Below are 21,336 nucleotides of genomic sequence, written 5' to 3' on the forward strand. Positions count from 1 at the left end.
TGTTTCTATGACGTAAAAACAAGCTGCTTTTATTACTGCAGTGCAGCGTTCGGTCTCACAGCATTAGATAAGAGTCCGCTTATAGCATTAAACAATCTCTTCCTTCCAAACATGCATTTCAATAAAGAATGCCACACTTAATGACAGGAGAATGCGGTGAGGAAGTCCTGCACTTGTTAGAGACTATCGTTGTTTCTGGCAGCTCAGACGAATGGGTGTACGAGCATTAAGCTCCATGTGCGGAGTGCAGGAATAATGCACCACAATTGTGCAGGAACAAAGAAACAACCCTTATCAGGAATGTGTTAAATAAAAAAGGAATAAAAGAGCAGCCGGGGTCAAGAATGTGAGCAGCAAGTGCTTTCATGACGGGAGGCAACAGCCCACATCCTCTTATTTGTTTTGGACTTGGCAACTGAGCCGTGGCCCTGCTCGGGTAATGACATTCAACCCCATTCTCCGCTCCGAAACGCATTCAGAGAAGCCACGCCAGGTTAAAAGCTTAACCCTTCACCGCACGCCCTTGAGAGGACCGGAAACAAACAAAATATTGATTTGAAAGTGTTTATGTTAATGTGATTACAATTTCTCAACGGATTGTTTTAATTATTCTTTTGTCAACCAAAATCATGCACAAGACAAACACAAAAGACAGAAATGCCCGTGAGCCAAAGTGAAGGGATACGGAAACTCATTCGAAACTTTTCATCCACGTCAACAATCCCGTCACAGCCACACATGTTGCTCAGTTACAAAAAGCGTCACTACAGGAAGAAAGCAAACAATCGAGAGGCTTAATAAGATAATGATGAATAACTGAAATTAGTTCACTTGAATTTCATTCATCTTCTGAATTGGTCGTCTTTGAATCTCTGCATGAAGACGTTTATCTACAATCCATTCAAAGCTCGGGACTTGAAATTCTGGCGGTATTTGGACTCTCCGTTCTTTTTGTTTCCTCTAATTCTATTGACAGCACGGAGGATTGGTGCACTTTACCACAGAGGCTCCTGTAAAATCTATGAGGATCAGCAGTATTATTCCACAGGAAACTACATGCAAGAGAGCCTTTGTGCTAATGCACCCCCTCCACCACGGTCTCATTTCCCTGCAATGATTGCATCCGAAGAAGCACATAAATCTCATAGATTTACCTCCAATCTGCAGTGATAGAAAATCAGCACAGAGACAATGAAACTCCAATGCACTCAAAAACACATGAAATTCCTTGAAAGAATCCCAGATCTGGTTATTAAAGTCATTATAATTTAAAAAAACGTCACTGGACAAATTATATTCATGATGTTAGGTATGACAGCTTTTATACATGGACTGCCACACAATCTGATCCTACTTTTAAAAGCACTAAACTGCTGAATAAACCTGAGATTATGCATAATCTGTATCATAACTTGCAGCTGCTCCTTTTCAGACACTGGACTGGCGACTTTATTCCATTTGTAGCCGGTTCAGTAAAATCACTGAACTTCATAGTTGCACAATGAGTTTATATAGTCCTGATTTCTGGAAGCACACCATGGTCATGACAAATTACACAGATAAAGATTTAGTTATTCATTGACCGATTTTATGATTTCCTGAACAAAAACAATCTGCATGAACCGATTCCAAAACAATTCCATAAACATTGGGGCTGCACATGAAAGGCAAATTGACATTTACATGTATATAACGCATTTTACTGCTTGGGGCTTCTTAATGTTCTTTAACATATTCACCCAACTTGGGGTTCAGTAACTTGCCCGAAGATACTTCGAAATATGAATGGAAAATCTAAAGATCTTCATCCTCCATCCAGCAGCAAAGTTCGCTTGCATGTTATGTTAGTGAAAGCACACGTGGATATTTTCACACCTTGAGGGGAAGCATTTCATGCAGCTTTTCATCTCAAATGAGATGCTGGAGTCATTAATAAAAGTCAAGAGTAACTGTCTGACACCTCTCAAACACGCACATTCACACACACGCACACAGACACGAACGTTTATGGATCATTGATAGCAAATTCATCAGTGGTTCATGACGGTTGAAACGCTCGAGCTCTGACGGATGAAGGCAGCCCGGAGTGTCTGTGCTGTCTGGGAGTGCTTTGCTCTGGATTAGCTAGTCAATTCTCATGAGCAGAACAATCTTCCTACGTTGCCTGGGGAGATGACAGGGTCACGGCTAATGAAAATGGGGGGAAAAGAAGAAGAAGAAGAAAAAAGAAAAAAAACACCTTTCCTTAGGGCATTCCATCACAGAAATCACACAAATATTGTGTATTAACCGAGACAAGAATGATGAGGGATTGCTATTGAGGCTAACACATAAAGAGGGTGGCTTGGCATTTATTGGCAAACAAACCAGCATGGAGTTTATGATGTGTGCCCTCATGTAAACATTATTGCTTGAAGTTCATACACAAAAAAAGAAAAGAAAAAAAAAAAAGGTGTGGACATGTTTCTGGAATATATAATCAGGGCCTAAATACCAACATAATTACTAGAAGAAAAGAAAAAGAGCAAAAAAAAAACAACCCACACATTTTGTGTGGTTATTAAGTATCTCTATACAGGCATGGCTCAAAAAAAAAAAAAAAAAAAAAACTACAACTAAAATTCAAAGGATTGGAGGTCGTCAGTATGAATCCACATCAGAAAGTATTTAAACGACAATGTCAGTCGTTGCATGAATCCCTCCCTCCTAGTCAGCCAGTGTCGATCAAGCAATCTCGACTTTAACATCACAGAGACTGACATCCACATGCTGGCAAGCCTATTTCATGCTTCAGGTCCTTGGAGTAATGGCGGGGTGAACTCGTGCGAGAGCATCAGTTAGAACACAGCTCGGCAGCGAGCAAAGAAAGCGATCGGAGGAAAAGATAGTCGGTAATCTCATGCACATTCCAACATGATCTGCATCCGCTGGCTTAAAACCCTCCTGTGGATCGCATCAGCCACGCTGGCCAGAACTCGTCTTGGTGTTTGCATGAAGACATAAACAAGGTGCATAAACTCATGCAACTATTTGCATTTTCATACATAAATTGTCCTTTTTTTCCCCCTTTGGTGGACTGAGCAAGAACGATTTATATGCGTCTTGATCTTACTGACCTTTCCCCGAGTTACATAAGCAATCCTCAGATTCTCACAGTATGCTCTTGCACTAGTTTGACAGTAATCCATCAGAACAATGTGCTTGTTTTAAAAGCAGCCTGCCATCTCTAATGCAAAAACCACAAACTGAGAGATTTATGTCCTTCTCAGACTACAGATTAACAGATACAGAAGTTTTCAAGTTTTTTTTTTTTCATCACATGGTCTATAAGCAGAGTTTCCATGAAACTACGAAAGGTGCAGTTGAGGTCATGAGACACAGATGGGTGAATGGAAGATTAGATAGACGGGAGATAGGATGGATATATTAAACAGGACTGAAATCTTCAGAGGTTGCAGATGAGAAAAAAAATGGCAAAATTCGTCAGCAAATATCCTCTCATGTGAGCGCTTTCCTAATTCAATACAACTCATCATACGCCTGTACTTTCTATTCGCCTGGATTCAGACGGTGAAAATACTGCAAGTCTACACAAGAGCCGACTCGAGGATATTGTGGATTGCAGGGATGAGCACAATTCCATATTTTTTAAAAACAATTCTAAGTTCGTTGCTGTCAGAGTTGGTGTATTAATGTGGGTGCTTTGCTAAGGTGGCTTCATTAGATAGGAGCTTGTGTTTGTGGTGTGATACTGGACAGCTTATGCAGAACATGATGAGCATGTTAATTGGTTGCACAGGACCAGCCAATATGAACTGCCATGGCTGTGCTTGATGAGCTGTGCTGGAATGATAATGTAACCAACAACATGTCATTCAGGCCGTCATGATATGAAAAAGTCATTATGCAAAAGGCACCCGCTCCCAATATAGATTAATTTCCAGTGTGGCTTCATTTTATGTTTGCACATCATGAACAATAACAAAAGAGCAGTGCTGTTAAACATAGTGTAGATAGGTATATTTTTGGAATTGGTTTTATGCAAGAGTGGGAATAAAGTAGATAATGTAACATTGCTCATGCAACAATGTACTCGTGTTTATATGAGTGGAGCCTTGATCGGTATTCAAATTCATCCGAGATTTCCTGTTGGAGACATCGACAGATCAGCTGTGGCAGGTAGCTCAGAGGTGTGCGGCAGCATCTGGATGACAGAGCAGGTGTGAAGGTGTGTGTGTGTGTGTGTGTGTGTGTGTGTGTGTGTGTGTGTGTGTGTGTGTGTGTGTGTGTGTGTGTGTGTGTGTGTGTGTGTGTGTGTGTGTGTGTGTGTGTGTGTGTGTGTGTGTGTGTGTTGATGTGCATATAGTTGAGAAATGACCTTTGGTGGCAAAGGCTAACAGTGTTGTTATTAATAGTCTAGGCCAAAAGAGAGGGCAGACACATTGTCACCATGGATATTTCACCTGACTGTAGGACGCACACACGCACGCTTTCTAGATAAATATTTATTAACTGACACTTATTTCCTGCACAATCACACTAAATCTTAAGCACTACTTGCCAATCACCAGCTCAAACTGCACTAATATCCTTTGAGGAGACCTCTGTTTTTATCCCCACAGTGACACGAGTCCCCGTGGATCAATGTGCAATCGGGTTGAAGTCCCCACCGGAGTAGAGAAAGAACAAACACGTACCTACGCAGGCACTCACACACAGTGAAGGTAAAATATAAAAGATGGATGGAGGGAGGCACAGCTCACTGGCTTGCAATCACTTCCTACGCATTTCATCTAAACTCAGCTGCACAACTTTACCCAAATCAGTGGTAGACATAGCCTGATAAAAGAGCATATCAACAACATATGTCACCAAAACATTGTTGGTGACATCAGTCCCCATTCCTTAGTGTGCAAACAGACTAGTTTGAATGCACACAAACGCGCTTGAGCATGAGTCGTCTTTATCGCCATAATAAATGATGACACCATAATTATTGTAGATGCCCCAAAAAATCCTGCTCACCTATTAAGAAGCACAAGAAAATTCTTGGACTGAAATGTGCAGTTAATGGTTCTGGTGTCACATTTGTTCAGTTTTTAAAATGAGCTCTGCCTTTGCAGACAGATTTTGTAAAAAAAAAAAAAAAAAGCAACAAGATTGAAAAGACTGTCGCAGAAAATATGAGTTACGTTTGCAGTGACTTGCAGACAGCAGGTTCTGTCATCCATCCATGTATATTTGATGAGCTGTGCAGGAATGGACAGTGTCTGAAAGCAGCACCCTACAGAGGGATGAATTTGATTTGTGACAGTGACAAAGTAAGAGGCCAAATTAATCCGTACCTTTGCTTGAGAGTAAATTGTGATTATGCACAGAGGTGTTCAAACAGAGACGGATGGAACGTAATAAAGGCTCCAATCAGTCCGTCATTGAAATACAAAATTACTTTGCGCTTTTGGAAAGTGGCAAATGTGACTTAGCATGGCTCATGATTATTATAGTTGCTTTACCATTATCCCCGACTCGGTTCTGACAGGTAGCTGATTATCTGTAACAGCTTTCAAATTGTCCTCTGTGTCGTCCACAACGGGAGGAAGCCGACTCGCACCTGAGGGAGCTGCTTTCTCCATTCACCAGTGAAAGAAAGTCATTTCACAAAAAGGACCAAAATCAGCTGCTTCTCTCACATTAATGCTGTCAAACCAAAGTCCAATGAAAACATGAGCAGACACATGTGTTCAGTGATGCTGTGATCGACATAGAACTAAAGACCGACACAAGGTCTCACAGAAAAATGACCATTAATGCACTTCTAAATCGAACAAGACCTTGTACTCTTTAATGTAAAGGTGTTGAATTGAAGGTTTTCTCTGCAGATTGGACGTGGCACAAGTCCAACTTCATTGTTCAACAAATGTACTGTAGTTTGATTTATTACATATCTTTTAAAGAGCCACACATGAAAGCTTTTTGGGGAATGGATTGCACTGGCATGGCCTGGTAAAGCCTCACAGTCTTCACTTTACACTTTCAATCAGATTCACAAACTCGTAATCTTAGATGACAATGGCCCTGAAATTGCCATTTCAGGACTCAAGCGCTATTGGAAACTCAGGGTACCTTCAACTCAAACATGAGGAACCATAAATTAAAATGAACAGCTTAGACACCTAAACTATAGATTCACCTTTAAACAAAGTATAAAGGATAAAAGATTAAAGTGTAATTTAACATTTGAAATAAACTCAACATATTTGTTCATTTTATTGCTTTGGACCGGATGTTTACCCCTCAAAATGCAGCATACAAGGTTTTAATCCGTAAATAAACGGAATAATAAACAAACTCCCATTTTCTTCAGAGGAGGATTAAAAAGCGACCTCTTGCCAAACTGCCACTGTAGCTGATGATTCACAAACTCTAAATAAACCACAAGATAAACAATACTCCTATTTATCACTACTTAAGTATTAACTGATAAGATTACCCCGTATTTCATCGAGTTTGTGTCTTTAAATACAAGTTTCTTAATTCCCAATGACAAAACTATTAGTTATATTACTTGTCATATGGCTTGTAAACCAATCCAATGCTACTCTCAAGCAAAGAGTTCACTTCAGGGTTTATTCCTGTGCTTTACCAATATACTCCAAAAAATATCAGAAAGTCAATCAAAGGTATGAGCTACAATTTACAGACACAAATTGGTAAAATGAATGTTTAATTAATGAAAGCAGATGGGGGATGTTTTCAACGACTTCATGTTTTAGTAAAGATTTATGCAATACATGAAATGATTCCCAACAAAAATGACACATGGTGCAGTCAGATTGGTTCCAGTAGCGTCAACCAACCTTCAACATTTATTAACTATAGATAAGCCATTCATGGCATGTTATTTATAAAAGGACAAGGAATCTTTTTTTTTAAAACAGAATTTACTAACTGGTACAACACAAGGAGTTTGCAGTGTGAGTGGAAGTTTTGAAACGGAGGAATTTGATGTGTTTTGTCCAGTTTGATGCTCAAGTATCTTCAATCACCATGCTGGTTATGTTCCTTGGTAAAAAACCATTAAGCAGATGAGGGGTGATATGTAAGCCAGAGCGGGGTACACCCAGTGCATTTCCTCCCATCAAGTCGAGCTCACCCGAACAGTGCATTTACCCACAGAGATGCATTTAGTCTCCACTAAGTCACTCCTACTCAGACCCTTGTGTGATGAAAGCATCAGGTATTAAAAAAAAAAACTGACTTTCCCCATAATAAGTAGACATTGCTCTGTCAAAATAGTGATATAGATTGAGCAAATTCACCCGACACAGCAGAAAACTACTTGCATTTGACGGGTGGCGGGCATTAATCTTCTGACCAAGATTTGAATCAGAATATATCCAGACACACACAGCTCCTACTGGGTCCTCAGCGAGGGTGAGCAGCACAGAGAAAGTGTTAATCTACAGGGTTTAACCCAGTCCGACACCATGTCACTTCAGTGATACTCCCCTGAATGACAAGCGAGAGGCATAAAGGAGCAGTGTAACCCGAAAAGTTTCAGGGTGCCGGTGACTGACAGGCAGCTCCGGCAAAGGCAAATAAGTGAGCTTTCAGGTGGATTCACCACAAAGAAATAAAGAAAAGCGAAAACATCTGTGTTGTTCTGCTTGGGCAACATCAACGGCTGTGATTAGGCATAAACTGCTGCTATGGTTACAAGCAACATGGCTGCATGACGAGTGTTGTTCGATTCCAGTTTGTAAAGAGAGACCACAAATTACCTAACTGTTAATCACAGAGGTTGTCGAGAGAAATGTGAGACCACTGTGGGTGAGAGAGCACATTTACAAACACACAACCACACCTGGGATAGTAAGAGGTAGGAAAAGAGATCCATCCATAGCCTGCAGGTGTTTGTTTCTGCTCTGAAAGTACTAATTTGTGCTGCCACCACACCTCCAGGTTGGGTTTAAAAGATTTACAGGACGTGTTGAAAATACATCACTTTGGCCGTTTTCATGCCTCGATTCCGGCTGGCCGGTACAAAAAAATAAATAAGGCGAACACACAGAAAACCGAGGGCTAATCAGTCCCACTATGTGAACTTTTACCTCTGTGTTTGGGCTATCTTTAGTCCAAGGTTGAGAGACAGTTCAAATACCACCATACAGAAGACATGCAGGTATTTGGAAGCAAAACAGCAGAGGAGAACATTAAGTTTGGCTCACAAAGCTGATGTAATTCAACGGTCTTTCAGTCTAAATAGACAGCAACTCCCATGGCTGAGGCAGCAAAAAAAAAAACAACCAAAAAAACCCGCCACTGTGAGATTTATGTGATTTTACAAGTCTTCGAAGAGCAACTAACAACCCTGGACTTCTGTGTTTACATTAGAAACACAGCACAGTGCCTTCTTTGCAAGACTATGAAAACACAGCTGTTTGGAGACAAACTTCAGATGGTAATCTTGTCATTGACAGAAGGTCAGAATAAGAAGAAAAAACAAACCACGCTGGGTGTGACCTGTACAGACAATACTACCACGCTGAGGTCAGGACGGGTTAAAGTCTCCTAACGGCTCAAGACTAAACCCAGTGACTGAGTGAGTGACTCACTGTCAGACATGACACCTGCGGCATTGTCAACATGATGTGCCTCACCTGGAAAAAAACAAACAGACGGATTCCACAGACACGCGCTCCGAGAGGCATTTTGCGCCAAACAACATTTGAAAGTGCAGGATTGCGATTCAACTTCGCACTCAATAAAGTGCAGCCGCCGCACTTGTTGCTCCCAGTCACTCACCAGACTTTGCTCGCTCCGTGTCTGGCTTCATCCCCTCCTCCTCCGAGGGGAGTTCTCCAGAGGCGTCCAGGATCTGTCACCTTTCTGGGACAATATCCTTAAAAACAAAAGTTAGTTTCTCTCCCTCGAGCGGGCCTTCACTTAAAGCCACACATTTTGCTGGTCTCCCACTAATATAAGGCTCGGGTGACACCAGGAAATACAAGCAGGAGCTCGCACCACGTCTTTCCCTCTCTGAGTGTACCTGTTCAAGGCGACTCCCATGAGTTCAGCGATACAGTACACCCAGCCCCTCCCCCTCAAATGGTTTACTCCGGAGGAGGAGCTCAGCGTTGCTGTCGCTAGTATTTTCCCACGTCAGTCAGACCTATACACGTGGACATGTGCACACAGACCCACCAGTGAGGGAAGGAGCTGAGTGAAAGGTGTGGGCTTACAAGCAGGTGGGTGTCAATGTGTGTGGAGTCCAACACCAGCAGCCTGCATGGAAACAGGTCTGCCAGCTGTTTGTTGTCTTGCCCGGGGGGTCTGTGACCCGAGTAAGCAATACCTTATAAATAACACAGGTGTTGCATCATCAAGACCGCAAGTCCTGTTAAAATGACCGAGACTGTGGGAAGCGTACACACGTGAAGACTTATCATTTCAAGTAACGTGTAGAGTACAATAATGGGAGACTTGCAGAATGAAGCAGAAGTCGAGATGGTGCAATAATGGATGGCTTTAGAACTGAAATTATAGGTTGGACACAGGATATTGTTGTGAATTAAAGGATTAAAATCCATGTCTTTTTAAAATTGCAATAACCTGGATTTATTTTCGCTTCATTGTAAAGGCAAATCTTTGAAGGACTCCGATTATTTGCATCTTTAATTTTGCACAGACGTGTACATATAAAGGTCCATCCTATTGGTTCATATAACTCATGCATGTTTGCTTATATTGCTTTTGAATTCAGCTAGCCTCACAAGGACACGTTGGAAGATGGCAGGTGAGAGAAGAACAGATAATGTGTCAGTTTGGAGAGAAAAGGAAATCTGTGATGGTAATGAAAGGTGATAAGCTATGCATTAATTAAGATGGATTCATCTGTCTGCAAGGACAAGATAAAAAAAAAAAAAAAAACACTTAAAAAAAAGAAGGGCAGAATGATGACTCAGAAAGCACTTTCTACAAATGAAGTCCACATAGAGAGTTAGTCATTAAAAAAATAAAGAATAAAAAAACACAAATCGGTCTGATTAATTGCATCTTGAAGTCACTTCCTTTCCACTCCCATAATAATTGAGAGTGGTGCTCTGTGTGCCATCTTAAACATCAGCAGAGAGCAAAGTTACAATCAAAACCTCATCCACTGAAATTCATTCATGTTTGTTAAAGTCCCTGTCACATGATTGTGTTGGTGAACCTACAAACTATATACATTTTATTTAAATTTGAAACTATCACACACACATTTACACATTTGTTTTTAGGTTACTGGTAACTTCCAAAAGTAGTGAAGTTCCCCTACTAGCTAATGAAGGAAATAAGTATTAACTTGAACGTCTAAGTGTGCCTCAGGATCAGGATGTCACAATTATGTGCACTTCGTTGTATTATTGTAGTGTGCCATTAACCGAGCTGTCAGCCCTGTTTCAGATTGTTTACTATTTGAGAAGGGGCACGTATTTAAGATGCATGTGACATACAAGCTTTTAGAGCCTAAGAGGAAATATTTGAAGTTAATGTTTCACCTTCAATCAGTGAGCAGTAAGAAAAATCAGAGATCCTGGTGTGGTCATTGACTCTGACCCGAGGACGTGCAGCCATATTCAGACTATAAAAACTTACTATCACCTGAAGAATAAAGCTCAAATTAAACGACTGATGTCAGACAACTATGGCTAATTAAATATGCTGCTTGCTTGAGTCCTCACAAAGACCAAAAAAATTCAACATCCATCAATCATGAGTTCTGCAAAGGTGTGAAAGGTTTAGGAATAGTACACATGTATCTGATCTGGTGTATTATAAACCGTCTCACTGTCCAATATTAATTAACAGCTATGGAAGAAGTCTTGATTCATCTGAACTGCGGGACTATTAGAGAATCTTTCAAAGCACCAACTCTCTCCACAAAACAGTAAAGTAGCTAAAGAAAATAAGCTTTTGTTATCAATGTGCAATGTCCCCGTCCCCCCCAAAAAAAAGAGGAGTAACTGAATGCTGCGTTCTCAAAGAGGGTGTTTGTGCCCCATGTGGGCCTGCAGTTCAATAGCTTCCTTCTCTATTCTCCCCTGAAACACATCAACATAAAGATTGCCAGAAAAACACAAAGTACCTCATAGAGCATCACTTTGTGAGGTCAGATCAGGCTGTTGGTTGTGAAAACATGTGTATGAAGGGCAAGATTATTTCACTCTAAATGCCAAAAGTAGCCCAGCAATGGTACCAATGGCACAACATTGTCGTACACAATCTAAATCAAGTCATTGATTTAATGCCGGAACTTATTTTCCTTGTTCAGCCACATTGATATTTCCTGAAATTGTAGTAAATACCCTTTAATACAAGCAAAGATGCTGTTAAAGGAACCATTAAGGGACGGACATTGTGTGCCTCTGCCTGCATTGCACTAGTATAAGATTACAGATTTAAGGATGAAGCATGGCTCAACTTTCTCAAAATACAGTGTGAGAGAAAGTCCAAAAATATAATCACAGAAAACATTCTAGTGTCATTTAACCAGAGAAGCCAACTATCAGAGGAGTATGCTGGTGAAACTGTCCGCCTTAAACTGGCTTGTGAATGAAAGCAGGGCAGAGCCTACGACGCGGGATGACCCAGTAATTTAATGACACCATTTTCACAGAATAAAACAAAGTCATGCGAGCAGGATCCATCATTTTAATGGCACCATTATTGCCCTGGACCTGTAGGGACATGCTAGCTAGAAAGGAAGGCAACTCGGAAGTGGTCCAAATGCAGCTCAGGCTCGGACACTTATGAAGATAAAGTGCTAATCAGCAGGTCTGTTGGGTCACCTAATTAAAACAATCTTTTTGCAGTGCACTGGCTATTTACACTACATTAAGACAGCGTCAGATCACACTGCAGGGACTGAGGAATAACAGGAAACCGGCTATCCGTGACGCGCAGTGGGTGGACTGCACGACAATGAAAATATATTTACACACATTTTAAACTGTAGATGCAATTAGGGACTCTCTGGCTGCATGTTCCTGAGCCTTGAAACCCTGCAGGCGATGAGCTGGGAGCACCATCCTTTAAATGAAAATCAATTGAAGCAGCCAATTTCTCTCTCTGCAGTCAAGGTACACAATACCTCAGAGGGCAGCAAGCACCACCGCACAGCCAGGAATCTGTCAACCTGTCTTTGTTTTTTGGAAGAAAGATATTGGGAGGGAATCAGACAATAGAAATTAATTCAGCTCATGTGTGCGTGGATGCAAACTGTCCCAAGTTTATATTGCTTCGGCTTTTAGGCGAACAAAGACATGTCCATCTTAACAAAGCCTACTTTCAGTCCCGCCCAACGGACCTTTGTTACGACACACAAAGCATGTGTTAATGGACACCCCTCTCCTCATAAACTCCCACTTTCACTTCCACCGGAAACCTTCAGATCCCTCGTGTGTGAAATATCAGCCCAGCAGTCACAAGATATGAGCTGAAGGAGACAAAATAGCAATAAAGCTTAAAAATAACAGAGGAAAAAAAAGAAAAAGAAATGAATTTATTATCAACTATATGGCAAAAAGAATATAATTGGAGGGGTGCCTGAGGCTTTGCCTCCTCTAAGATAGTCAAAATCCCTGGATCATATTGCAAGAAAATGCAGGAATACACCAGCAAGCCAATCACCAAGGTCACAACACTTCTGGTTTTCTTTAGTGGTCAAAGGTTAAATGAGTTCTCATTTTCATGTCCTTTATTGGGAAACAGACATGTCATGACTGAAAGGAAACGTGAGACACAGAAGAGGCCACGAGTTTAACTGCAGTAAGCTGTGTGCGTGCCCTTACCACTCAGGTCGCCCTGTATCGAGCAGCTCAATACACAAATGTTAAAGCAAATAGATCACATTGATGTGCTGCTGCAGGTGGCAGTAAGAAAAGCACTGAGAGGAAGCCACAAAGTAGACAGTCACCCGACTTCAATAACGACACATGCAGTGTAATGCGATTCAGTACTGAGGGGTTTTAAAGATTTACACAACACCATTAACAAAAGAGGCAGAATATTAGAAATGTTTTTCAATGAAATGCAGACCAGAACAACACTAGAAATCAACATATAAATGATTTAAAACCTCTCGAGCAACAGCAGACCTGAACAATATTATGTTTGCAAAGGCCGGATGCAAGACAGGGCTATTGCACAGGATCACATCCGATTGTGCAAATGTAACTAATGAAGTTAAAAATGCAAGTATTTATAGGAAGACTACTCCGATTATATTGCCTCCTTATCATACGGCTTCAGTCTTCTTTTATTATAATTCTGACAACACTTGGATCATTCACACAGGTGCAATTTATACAATCTGTGGGCTAATATCTGTGTCGTAACTATTATTGAAAAGAAGTGATAAAAGAGCAGATAAAAGGGAACTTTTGATGTTCCATGAATATGAAACTATGAATAAAAGATCTCTGGCCTTCCGAACATGTAATGCAAATGAGCAAAGTCAAGTTTGAAAGAAACATCGATGAACTTGAAGGCAAACTAATTCAAAAACGCAGGAAGATTGATGTTTTTGAATCCGGTTCATGTTTCCTTCTTATGACTCTTACATGTGCATCGTGAATATTTCAACATTATGAGACCATGCAGAGCCACCATCCCTTTCACAGCACCACTCCTGCCCCTTTTAGATCTTTTACTTTGCCTTTCTGCCACCAGACGAGCAGTTTTATCTCAAACTTTGCCTAGTTTTGCCGCTCTTGTCTCGCCCTCCACACTTCCCTTTAAAAGTTATTACTTAATGACTTTCCTTACACAAGAAATTGAAATCTGCGAGTGCTTGGATATCTTTTCATATCCTGTCTCTTTGAAGGCTTTGGCGAGCTTCATTTTCATTTCCATCAGCTGCTCAGAGGGGCCCGGGGTTGTTGCATATTACCACAAGAGTTGGAGGATTAATCAGCTCTGCTTATCACCTGGATGTGAACAACAATCCTTGACCTGGTTTTCAGTGCATTACAGTACATCAGTGTGTTTGATTAAATAGGACTTTTTTTTTTTACAAAGTTATTTAAGGCGGCAGTTAATTTAATTTTTTCTTTTGATTTTGATGATCGATAAATTACAGATTTTGCTTAGAGGTTTGTTTCATCTCATTTTAATTGTGCCTTTGTTCGAAAAATAAATAAATAAAATCAAAAATTAGCACACAGATGCTTTTAAGAGGATTTTATCCCTCAGTTGTCGTGACCTTTATTATGATCATTTATTTCCTCATGGATTTCCTCTCCTATGATCTTTTCCACGCCTTATTTTGTTCCTCTTAACCTCGAGTGAAACACGAACTTGTCAACTTGAAGCTGTGATCCAAAGACATGAGACTTCACATGACTGATCTGCTGCGGGTATCTCTGTGCGGCTCACTGCAGCACATTTTGTATTTACAAGTAGTTATTTGCCACCAGCCGGCTTCACTGCAGTCATCTTCATCAACTGTGTGTTTCAGTCTGTTTTCCCTCCTCCAAACCTTCATATTAAATGCTAAATTAAAGGGAACCACCAGCCACCAGGTGCCACTCAGCTCTTTCCCAAACATGTCAGCTTCATCAGCCGCCGTCCCACTACACCATCACCTCTGCTGCCAATTCACCGCCGCCAGACGCCAGCCCAGATTAGCTGCCCGTGGGCCCTTTTAACAGCCATTTGAAGGGCAGGCAGAATTTATTACAAGCAGTGACTGGTTGTACCAGTTGGCTGTGAGCCTGGTGTCAAGTCTGAATCCAAGGTGGGATTCAGAAATAGAAAATACACCTCTAGCATCACCTTGGAACAGTATTGCATCCATGTGTGAATCCACAACCTAATGATTTGAAGCTTTTGCGTGGACATTTTTCTCCAGCGCTTTCAATGAGTCAAAACTAAATGCACATGCAACTCTCAGAAAAAGCCAAAACAAAGGTGAAAGAGGTTACAGCCCTGTCAAAGTCTGAATTTGTGGTGGAACAACGTAGCACAATGTGTTTGTGTATTTTACTAAGGCGGTATTTTAATAAATCCGACAACCGTCTCAATGAATTGAACAAGTTTTATTTCCGCTTGGATGTGTGATTTATGTTTTACTTCATCACCATCATATTATAGGGTTTTGTAGTATAGTTCAGCACAGAAATCCCCAAATCCCAAAACACAGAAGTCGGCTTGCTCTTTCTTTCAATAAATAACCGTTTTCTAGTTAGCTGAAAAGAAGTTCAATCAACAAGTCGAGAAATTCAACGTAACCAGTGTACCAACAGGAAGTACACATCAAAATCTTGAACAACTAGAGACATTTACTAGTTCTACATGAAATTTTTTAAATTAAAGCGGCTTTAATGATTGTTAATCACCCCTGAATGAGATTAACAATATTTTAAGGAAATGGCATTTAAGTAGTCCGGAAAAATTCACAGTACATTCATCGTAAGGATGTAGAATATGAATAAACCAATAAAGATGGATTCATATTGAATCAATAGAGAAGTTTTGCCAACTTTTAAAGTTTTGGAAAATAATTACTGATTAGAATGATTGGGGTGAAACAGGAAATCAAAAATATAAATGCAAATTAAACCAGCCATCCATCTTCTATACTATTTTACCAAGTCACAGTGCTGGAGCTGATTCCAGTCGACTGTGGCTAATGCTGGGTACACCTTGACCATGCACAGAGACAAAGGCACATGATCTTCACATTCATGGCAATTTTAGAGACATTAACTTGCCTCTTGTGCAGTTGTTTTTGGACTGTGAGAAGAAACTAATGTTCCTGCTGTGCCTCGACACACACAACTAGGGATATTCTTGAATACTAGTGAACAATACAACCCTCTGTGACACATAATGAAACAACCATTTGTTCAAAGTGTGAAAATTTAAATGTATTCATGATTTAGGTCAACTGAAATGTCTTGCCACAGACGTGCAGCTTTGTACCTTGCTCCATCCATCCTTGTGTGACCTGAAGTAATCCAGTAATGAAGCAGCAGCCTTTCAAGAAAGCTTCGCCCGGGCGGTGGACAGCTGGAGTGTGAACTGCATGATGGTGAAGCGAAATCAGACACGGACTGGAAGGATGAGCGGCCTATGAAACAGCAAACTTTTTTGAGGTGCTGCCAGTAGTTGGCGGGCTCGCAACAGATACGCTTGGATAGTATATCCTCTTCTTTCAGCGTGTTGGCTCACGGGCACATACCACAATCCTTTATGAACCAAGTCATTTGTCAATTGAAGGGCGTATTTGCATGTGATCTGGAGAGGTGCACCTTCAACGGTGTTGATTAGCAATTGTTCATGTTATTTGCCTCACTTGACGTCCCACATCCGACAGTCTGGTGAAGCAAATGTTGCACAGGCATACATCACATATACTGTGCAGAATTAATTGCGTGTCACTTGGTAATAACTACTACTAAAAGACCAATGACTCGCTAAACTGCCGCACAAAGGTTAATGAATGCACTTTTCGCTGTATCCGGCCCATTGGTAAGGATAATGCTGCGAGTATCAGGGCACATCACAGACACCGATGCTTGCAGTGGGCATGAAGCTTATACACTGTCACAGTAATTAAATAGTGCATTGTGTGTGTGTGTGTGAGTGTGTGTGCGTGTGTGTGTTTCATCAATGTGTGTTTAGGCATATTTTTTTCTACACCTGATTTTCTGGTATGAAGCTTCTGAAGTACATCAAAGCGATGATTGATGAACTGAACAGCGCAGCACTGAGCTGTTTCAGAATTTCAACATAAACTGTGATGTGATTTGTGGCAACACTTTGAAGGGCTAATTTATGGAGATAAACTTTACTGGAGCGACCCGCCATAGAAAGGAATCTGAAGGATTAAGGGAAAAAAAAAGAAGACGAAAGCAACCCATTTGGGAAGGGGAGTAAAGAAAAAGAATAATCTAAGTTTGTTGCACTCTTCATTTTTTTCCTTTTTGTTAAATGGCTGGTTTGTTCTAATGCGAAGAGTCTCACACACCAACACAAACTCCCATGAACCCACATGCAATTTCTGGAAACAAATATAATTTCCTTTGAAGAGTGCTTATAAAAAAAAAAAAAAGCCTGTCGGAGCAGACAATTATAAACTAGAGCCGAAGGAATGCAACTTATTGACTTCACGACCTTTGAGTTCTACTTTCCAGCAGCCCTATGTAATGGAAGAGAAAGACTGGAGATAATCGGACTGCTGCTGCACTGCTCCCTCTGTCAATTACATCATCTCAATAGTTTTTAATGGAGGGCCCACAAGACACACAGTCCATTGTCTATCAACATTGAGGCAAAATTTTAGAGAGATCACGTTGAGGTGGTACAAAACTTCCATGACACATGTGTGAAATCTGCATTGTCTGTTCCCTTTTTCTTTTCTCCATCATATTAGCAGTCCTGCCCGATAATGTCAGAACTCTGCAGGTTTTCCATCCCAAAGTGACCATGACCTTGCGACCATTGCATATCTGATATATTACTGTTCACTGCAGTTAATGTAGTTTGGCAAAATTACAAGACATGAATGACATTAAAAAGTTTTTTCTTATAACAATTGTGTCTTTAAGTATTCCCGAATAGCCATTACTTGTGTGTGTAAATTACAGTGGAATGGCCTGGGTATTGTTGCTGGAAGCAATTTAACTGCCACTCTCCCAGTGGCTGTGAGAGGGCTTTGAGGGGGGCAGGTGTTTTGCAAAGTGTCAGCACATTAGAGAGAGAATAAAAAAAAAAATAAAAAAAATGGAAGTACTCAGCAGAGACCGCTCTGCTCTGCACGTTCACCCACACATACGTCTTCACATTCCCCACTTCTTCATAGTCCTTTTGTTCGTTTCTGCCTTTCTGCTTCTCTCTCTCTCTCTCTCTCTATGCCTTTCTCTCGTTAATCAGAACACATACGCAGGCAACTCTGTGCCCTTATGCAATCTTTCACCTTGTCCTCCTCCTCGTCTTTCTCTTCTTCACAGTGCTCTTCAACTCTCTCCCCGTGTCTCCTACCACTTCAAACCTTTATTTCCGGAAGCCCCGTTTGGCTTCTTTGCATTGACCTTCCTGTTTAAACGCGTGCACATGCCCTGCCTCACCCAGCCAATGTCATCACGGCCACTTAATGTGCAGAAGCAGCACCTGTCTCCGTAATGATCCACTGCTCGCTGCTTTCCTTTGGTCCCCGTTTCCCTTGTCTCTGGCTCACTGCAGACCCGAGATGAATTTGCTGATAACACAGCCCCTCAGTTCCCTGTTCCCATTCTGATGAAACTTGTAGTGATATACGTGGCCTTGGCCACTGCAGGGGTAGTGTGTGTGTGTGTGTGTGTGTGTGTGTGTGTGTGTGTGTGTGTGTGTGTGTGTGTGTGTGTGTGTGTGTGTGTGTGTGTGTGTGTGTGTGTGTGTGTGTGTGTGTTTTCCCTGAGTCGGCACATTTACAGCACCCAGGAAATGACAAAGGACTTAATGCACCAGCTGCTTCATTGGTGCAGAACAGTGTGTATGTGGGCTTGGGCATGTATTCATTTAAATATGTAGACAAATCTGGCCAAAAATAACTACTTCATCTACTCCAATGACTTCATGCCAGGTCACTTGTCCTAAACTTTCATCTTATATGTTTCATGTTTAAAATCTTAAACTGAAAAGTAACTACAGTGAAAAGTTGAATGTTTTGTCAGTTATTTTGACCATCAGACTATCACTTATGATTCTTGTGGGTGAAAAAAGTGGAAATATTCTAATGTTTTGAGTAGTTTTCATTCTTCCGAGGGCTTGAAAGTTGTCACTTCATAAATGTAAAATCTATGACAGGTTTCAACGTACAATAAATGGATAAAATGAAGGTTTCCACAGTATTAAAATTTTGAGATGTCAGAGCGATGTCAGACAAATGCAGTGGAGAAAGCAATAAAATAAAGATGCTGTGAGATTAAAAATACAGGTGTGATGAGTGGTAATCTGAAAACAGGCTTATTCGCTGTCCCCTTTTGGCTTTGGAAACAATGACTATTTGTGAGCACTCTCGGTACCGATACAGCATTGACAGACGTTAATAGGCGAGAAGAGAGAACTGGCAGCCTAACAGATCTCTGAGCAGGACACTCTAATGAGGAAAGAGCCCCTGGGGGACTGTCTGGCTGACACTGGAGATCCATACTGGAGCTGGCAACCTCACAGGCTACACTATCTGAGAGACACTTTTGTACGGGTGCCACCGCTTGCATCTGTGATCCTCTCTACGAGACTAAGTCCTTGAAAGAGGCTCTTTGTCATAAAAGGGCTAAAACATGGAAACAGATTACACACAAACACAGACAAGAGGGTTTGTCTGGAGAGCCCATCACGTCAGCGCCAGGCCCGTCCGACCACCCAGTCAGACACCAGTCAGGAAAATAAACACAGTTTGTTAAGTTTATGGGAAAAATAAAACTGAACACATGGTTGACTGTGAAGCATGAGAAAATAAAATGTAGAAATAGAATCACGATGAAACAAAAATAACTGGCCTCATTTCAAATTACATTGTTCAGCACTTTTGACCAGGCATATGTCAAGACAGACCTAAGACAGAGAGGGTCAACAGGACAGGAGCTGTGTTGTATGGTTTGGTGACAATAGCCTTGACTAAAGGGACAGGAGAATTAACTCAATGTGACAGAGCTGAGGATGTTGAGGTTTTCACTGGCAATGAGCAGAAATGGGCAAAATAAAGAATGAGTACTTTGAAACGACAGCATGGTGGGAAAATGAGAAGTGAGATTGAGATGGTAGTTATTTCAGAAAAAAAAAATGATGCTGAGGATGGAGTAGTCAGGAGATCAGTTGTGGCAACCCTTAACGGTAAAATGCTGAAAGAGGTCTTCCCCATAAAAAACAACAACTATTTGTTCATTTTAAAATTAAATATGATTCGACACATCAGGGGCCATAGCAGGAGTCCTTAATGGTTGGAGTAAAATGTAAAGGATGTTCATTGTTCCAGAAACAGGTACAAGCAGCAAATATTGAGATAGGTTGAGAAGCGTTATCATTTCTCAGCTCATTATGGGATACTATTGCACCCGCAGTAAAAAACACATGGTCTCCTTCCAAAACTCTTGCTACTGGAGTCAGGGTGAAATGAGTCTGCTGGAGCAAATGTGTGTTTTGTTTGCAATACAATCCAATAAATGTTCTGGATTTATGCGTAGAACCTTGCCACAACATCGACCAGACTCCCAAGACAGCGCTACCAGGAAAACCAATATTATATGTGAAATAGTGGAATTTATCCAGGCTTACCTTTGTCCAGCGATGCGTCGGGAGAGTTGAAGTCCATGAGACTGCTGATTTCAGTCTTGTAGCAGACTTCAGTGGCCGGTGGTTTCTGCCGCGCAGGAGAGGAATCTAGGGGAACAAAATCCAACCACAGGGTTAAGAAAAGATGCAGAGCAGCGACATAATGTAAAAATACTTGTCATTTTCAATCAAACATGATGGATCACAAATATCCGTTGAAATGTCCAAAATCTATCCAACAGCTTACCTTGGCATTAATATTGTGTTCTGACTTGGATGAGTGTTATCAACCAGGTTTTTTTTTTTTTAATGAAGTGACAACATTCATTGAAGTAGGTCTGGTTACTGTGATCATCTGCCATTTATACAGTTTTCTCCAATTTAGTCCACAGGGGCCTGAAGCTAATCCCAGCAGACTGTGGGTTGGTTAAAGGGAGTGTCATGCTGAACAGGCAGACAGTCCAACACAGAGCAAACACAGAGGCAGAGAGACAGTTACATACATTTAAGTTACCTCAAACGCATATATTTGAACAGTGGGAGTATCTCGACAAAACACGCACACAATGTATGCAAGGGGGAATTTGCAAACTCTGCAGAGAAAGACCCTAAACGCAGACTTGAAGTCGGGATACGCTCGCAGTGAGCCAAACACGACATCAACACAGAGCCACATATCCTAATCTACCCCTCACTAATTACCTTTAACTTAACTTGTGTTTCTATGTCGGTATTGTATTTCTTTGGTGCAAACGCAACTGTAAAAATGTATTTTTGGATATCATTAAAAATCAAGAGGGCAAATCAAGACAAAGAGCACTGGAGAGAACCCAGACTGCACAAAAGCCTGACGCATCAAAGGTTTTCTTTTATGGCCCGAAATATATTGTAGGTTACAAACTGAATGTGTGCAGGAAGCAAAATGATTAATACAGCGCACCACACCACCCAACTCCATAAAACCACATTCTCAGTATACAGATAATGAACTTTCCCGCCATCCTCCACACACAGTACTCACTGCACCTAGTTTGCCAT

General features: G+C 41.1%; 1 protein-coding gene across 1 annotated transcript in view; it reads right to left on the reverse strand.

The window, feature by feature from the left end:
- LOC308113705 (kazrin-like) overlaps window positions 1–21,336 on the reverse strand; it is a 122,372-nt gene that overhangs the window by 34,022 nt on the left and 67,014 nt on the right. Inside the window, 1 exon segment of the mRNA XM_080470140.1 lies at window positions 20,302–20,406. Within this exon segment, the coding sequence (XP_080326266.1) occupies window positions 20,302–20,406 (105 nt within the window).

Source organism: Lipophrys pholis (genome assembly GCF_963383615.2).
Source record: "Lipophrys pholis genome assembly, chromosome: 8".
Lineage (NCBI taxonomy): Eukaryota > Metazoa > Chordata > Actinopteri > Blenniiformes > Blenniidae > Lipophrys > Lipophrys pholis.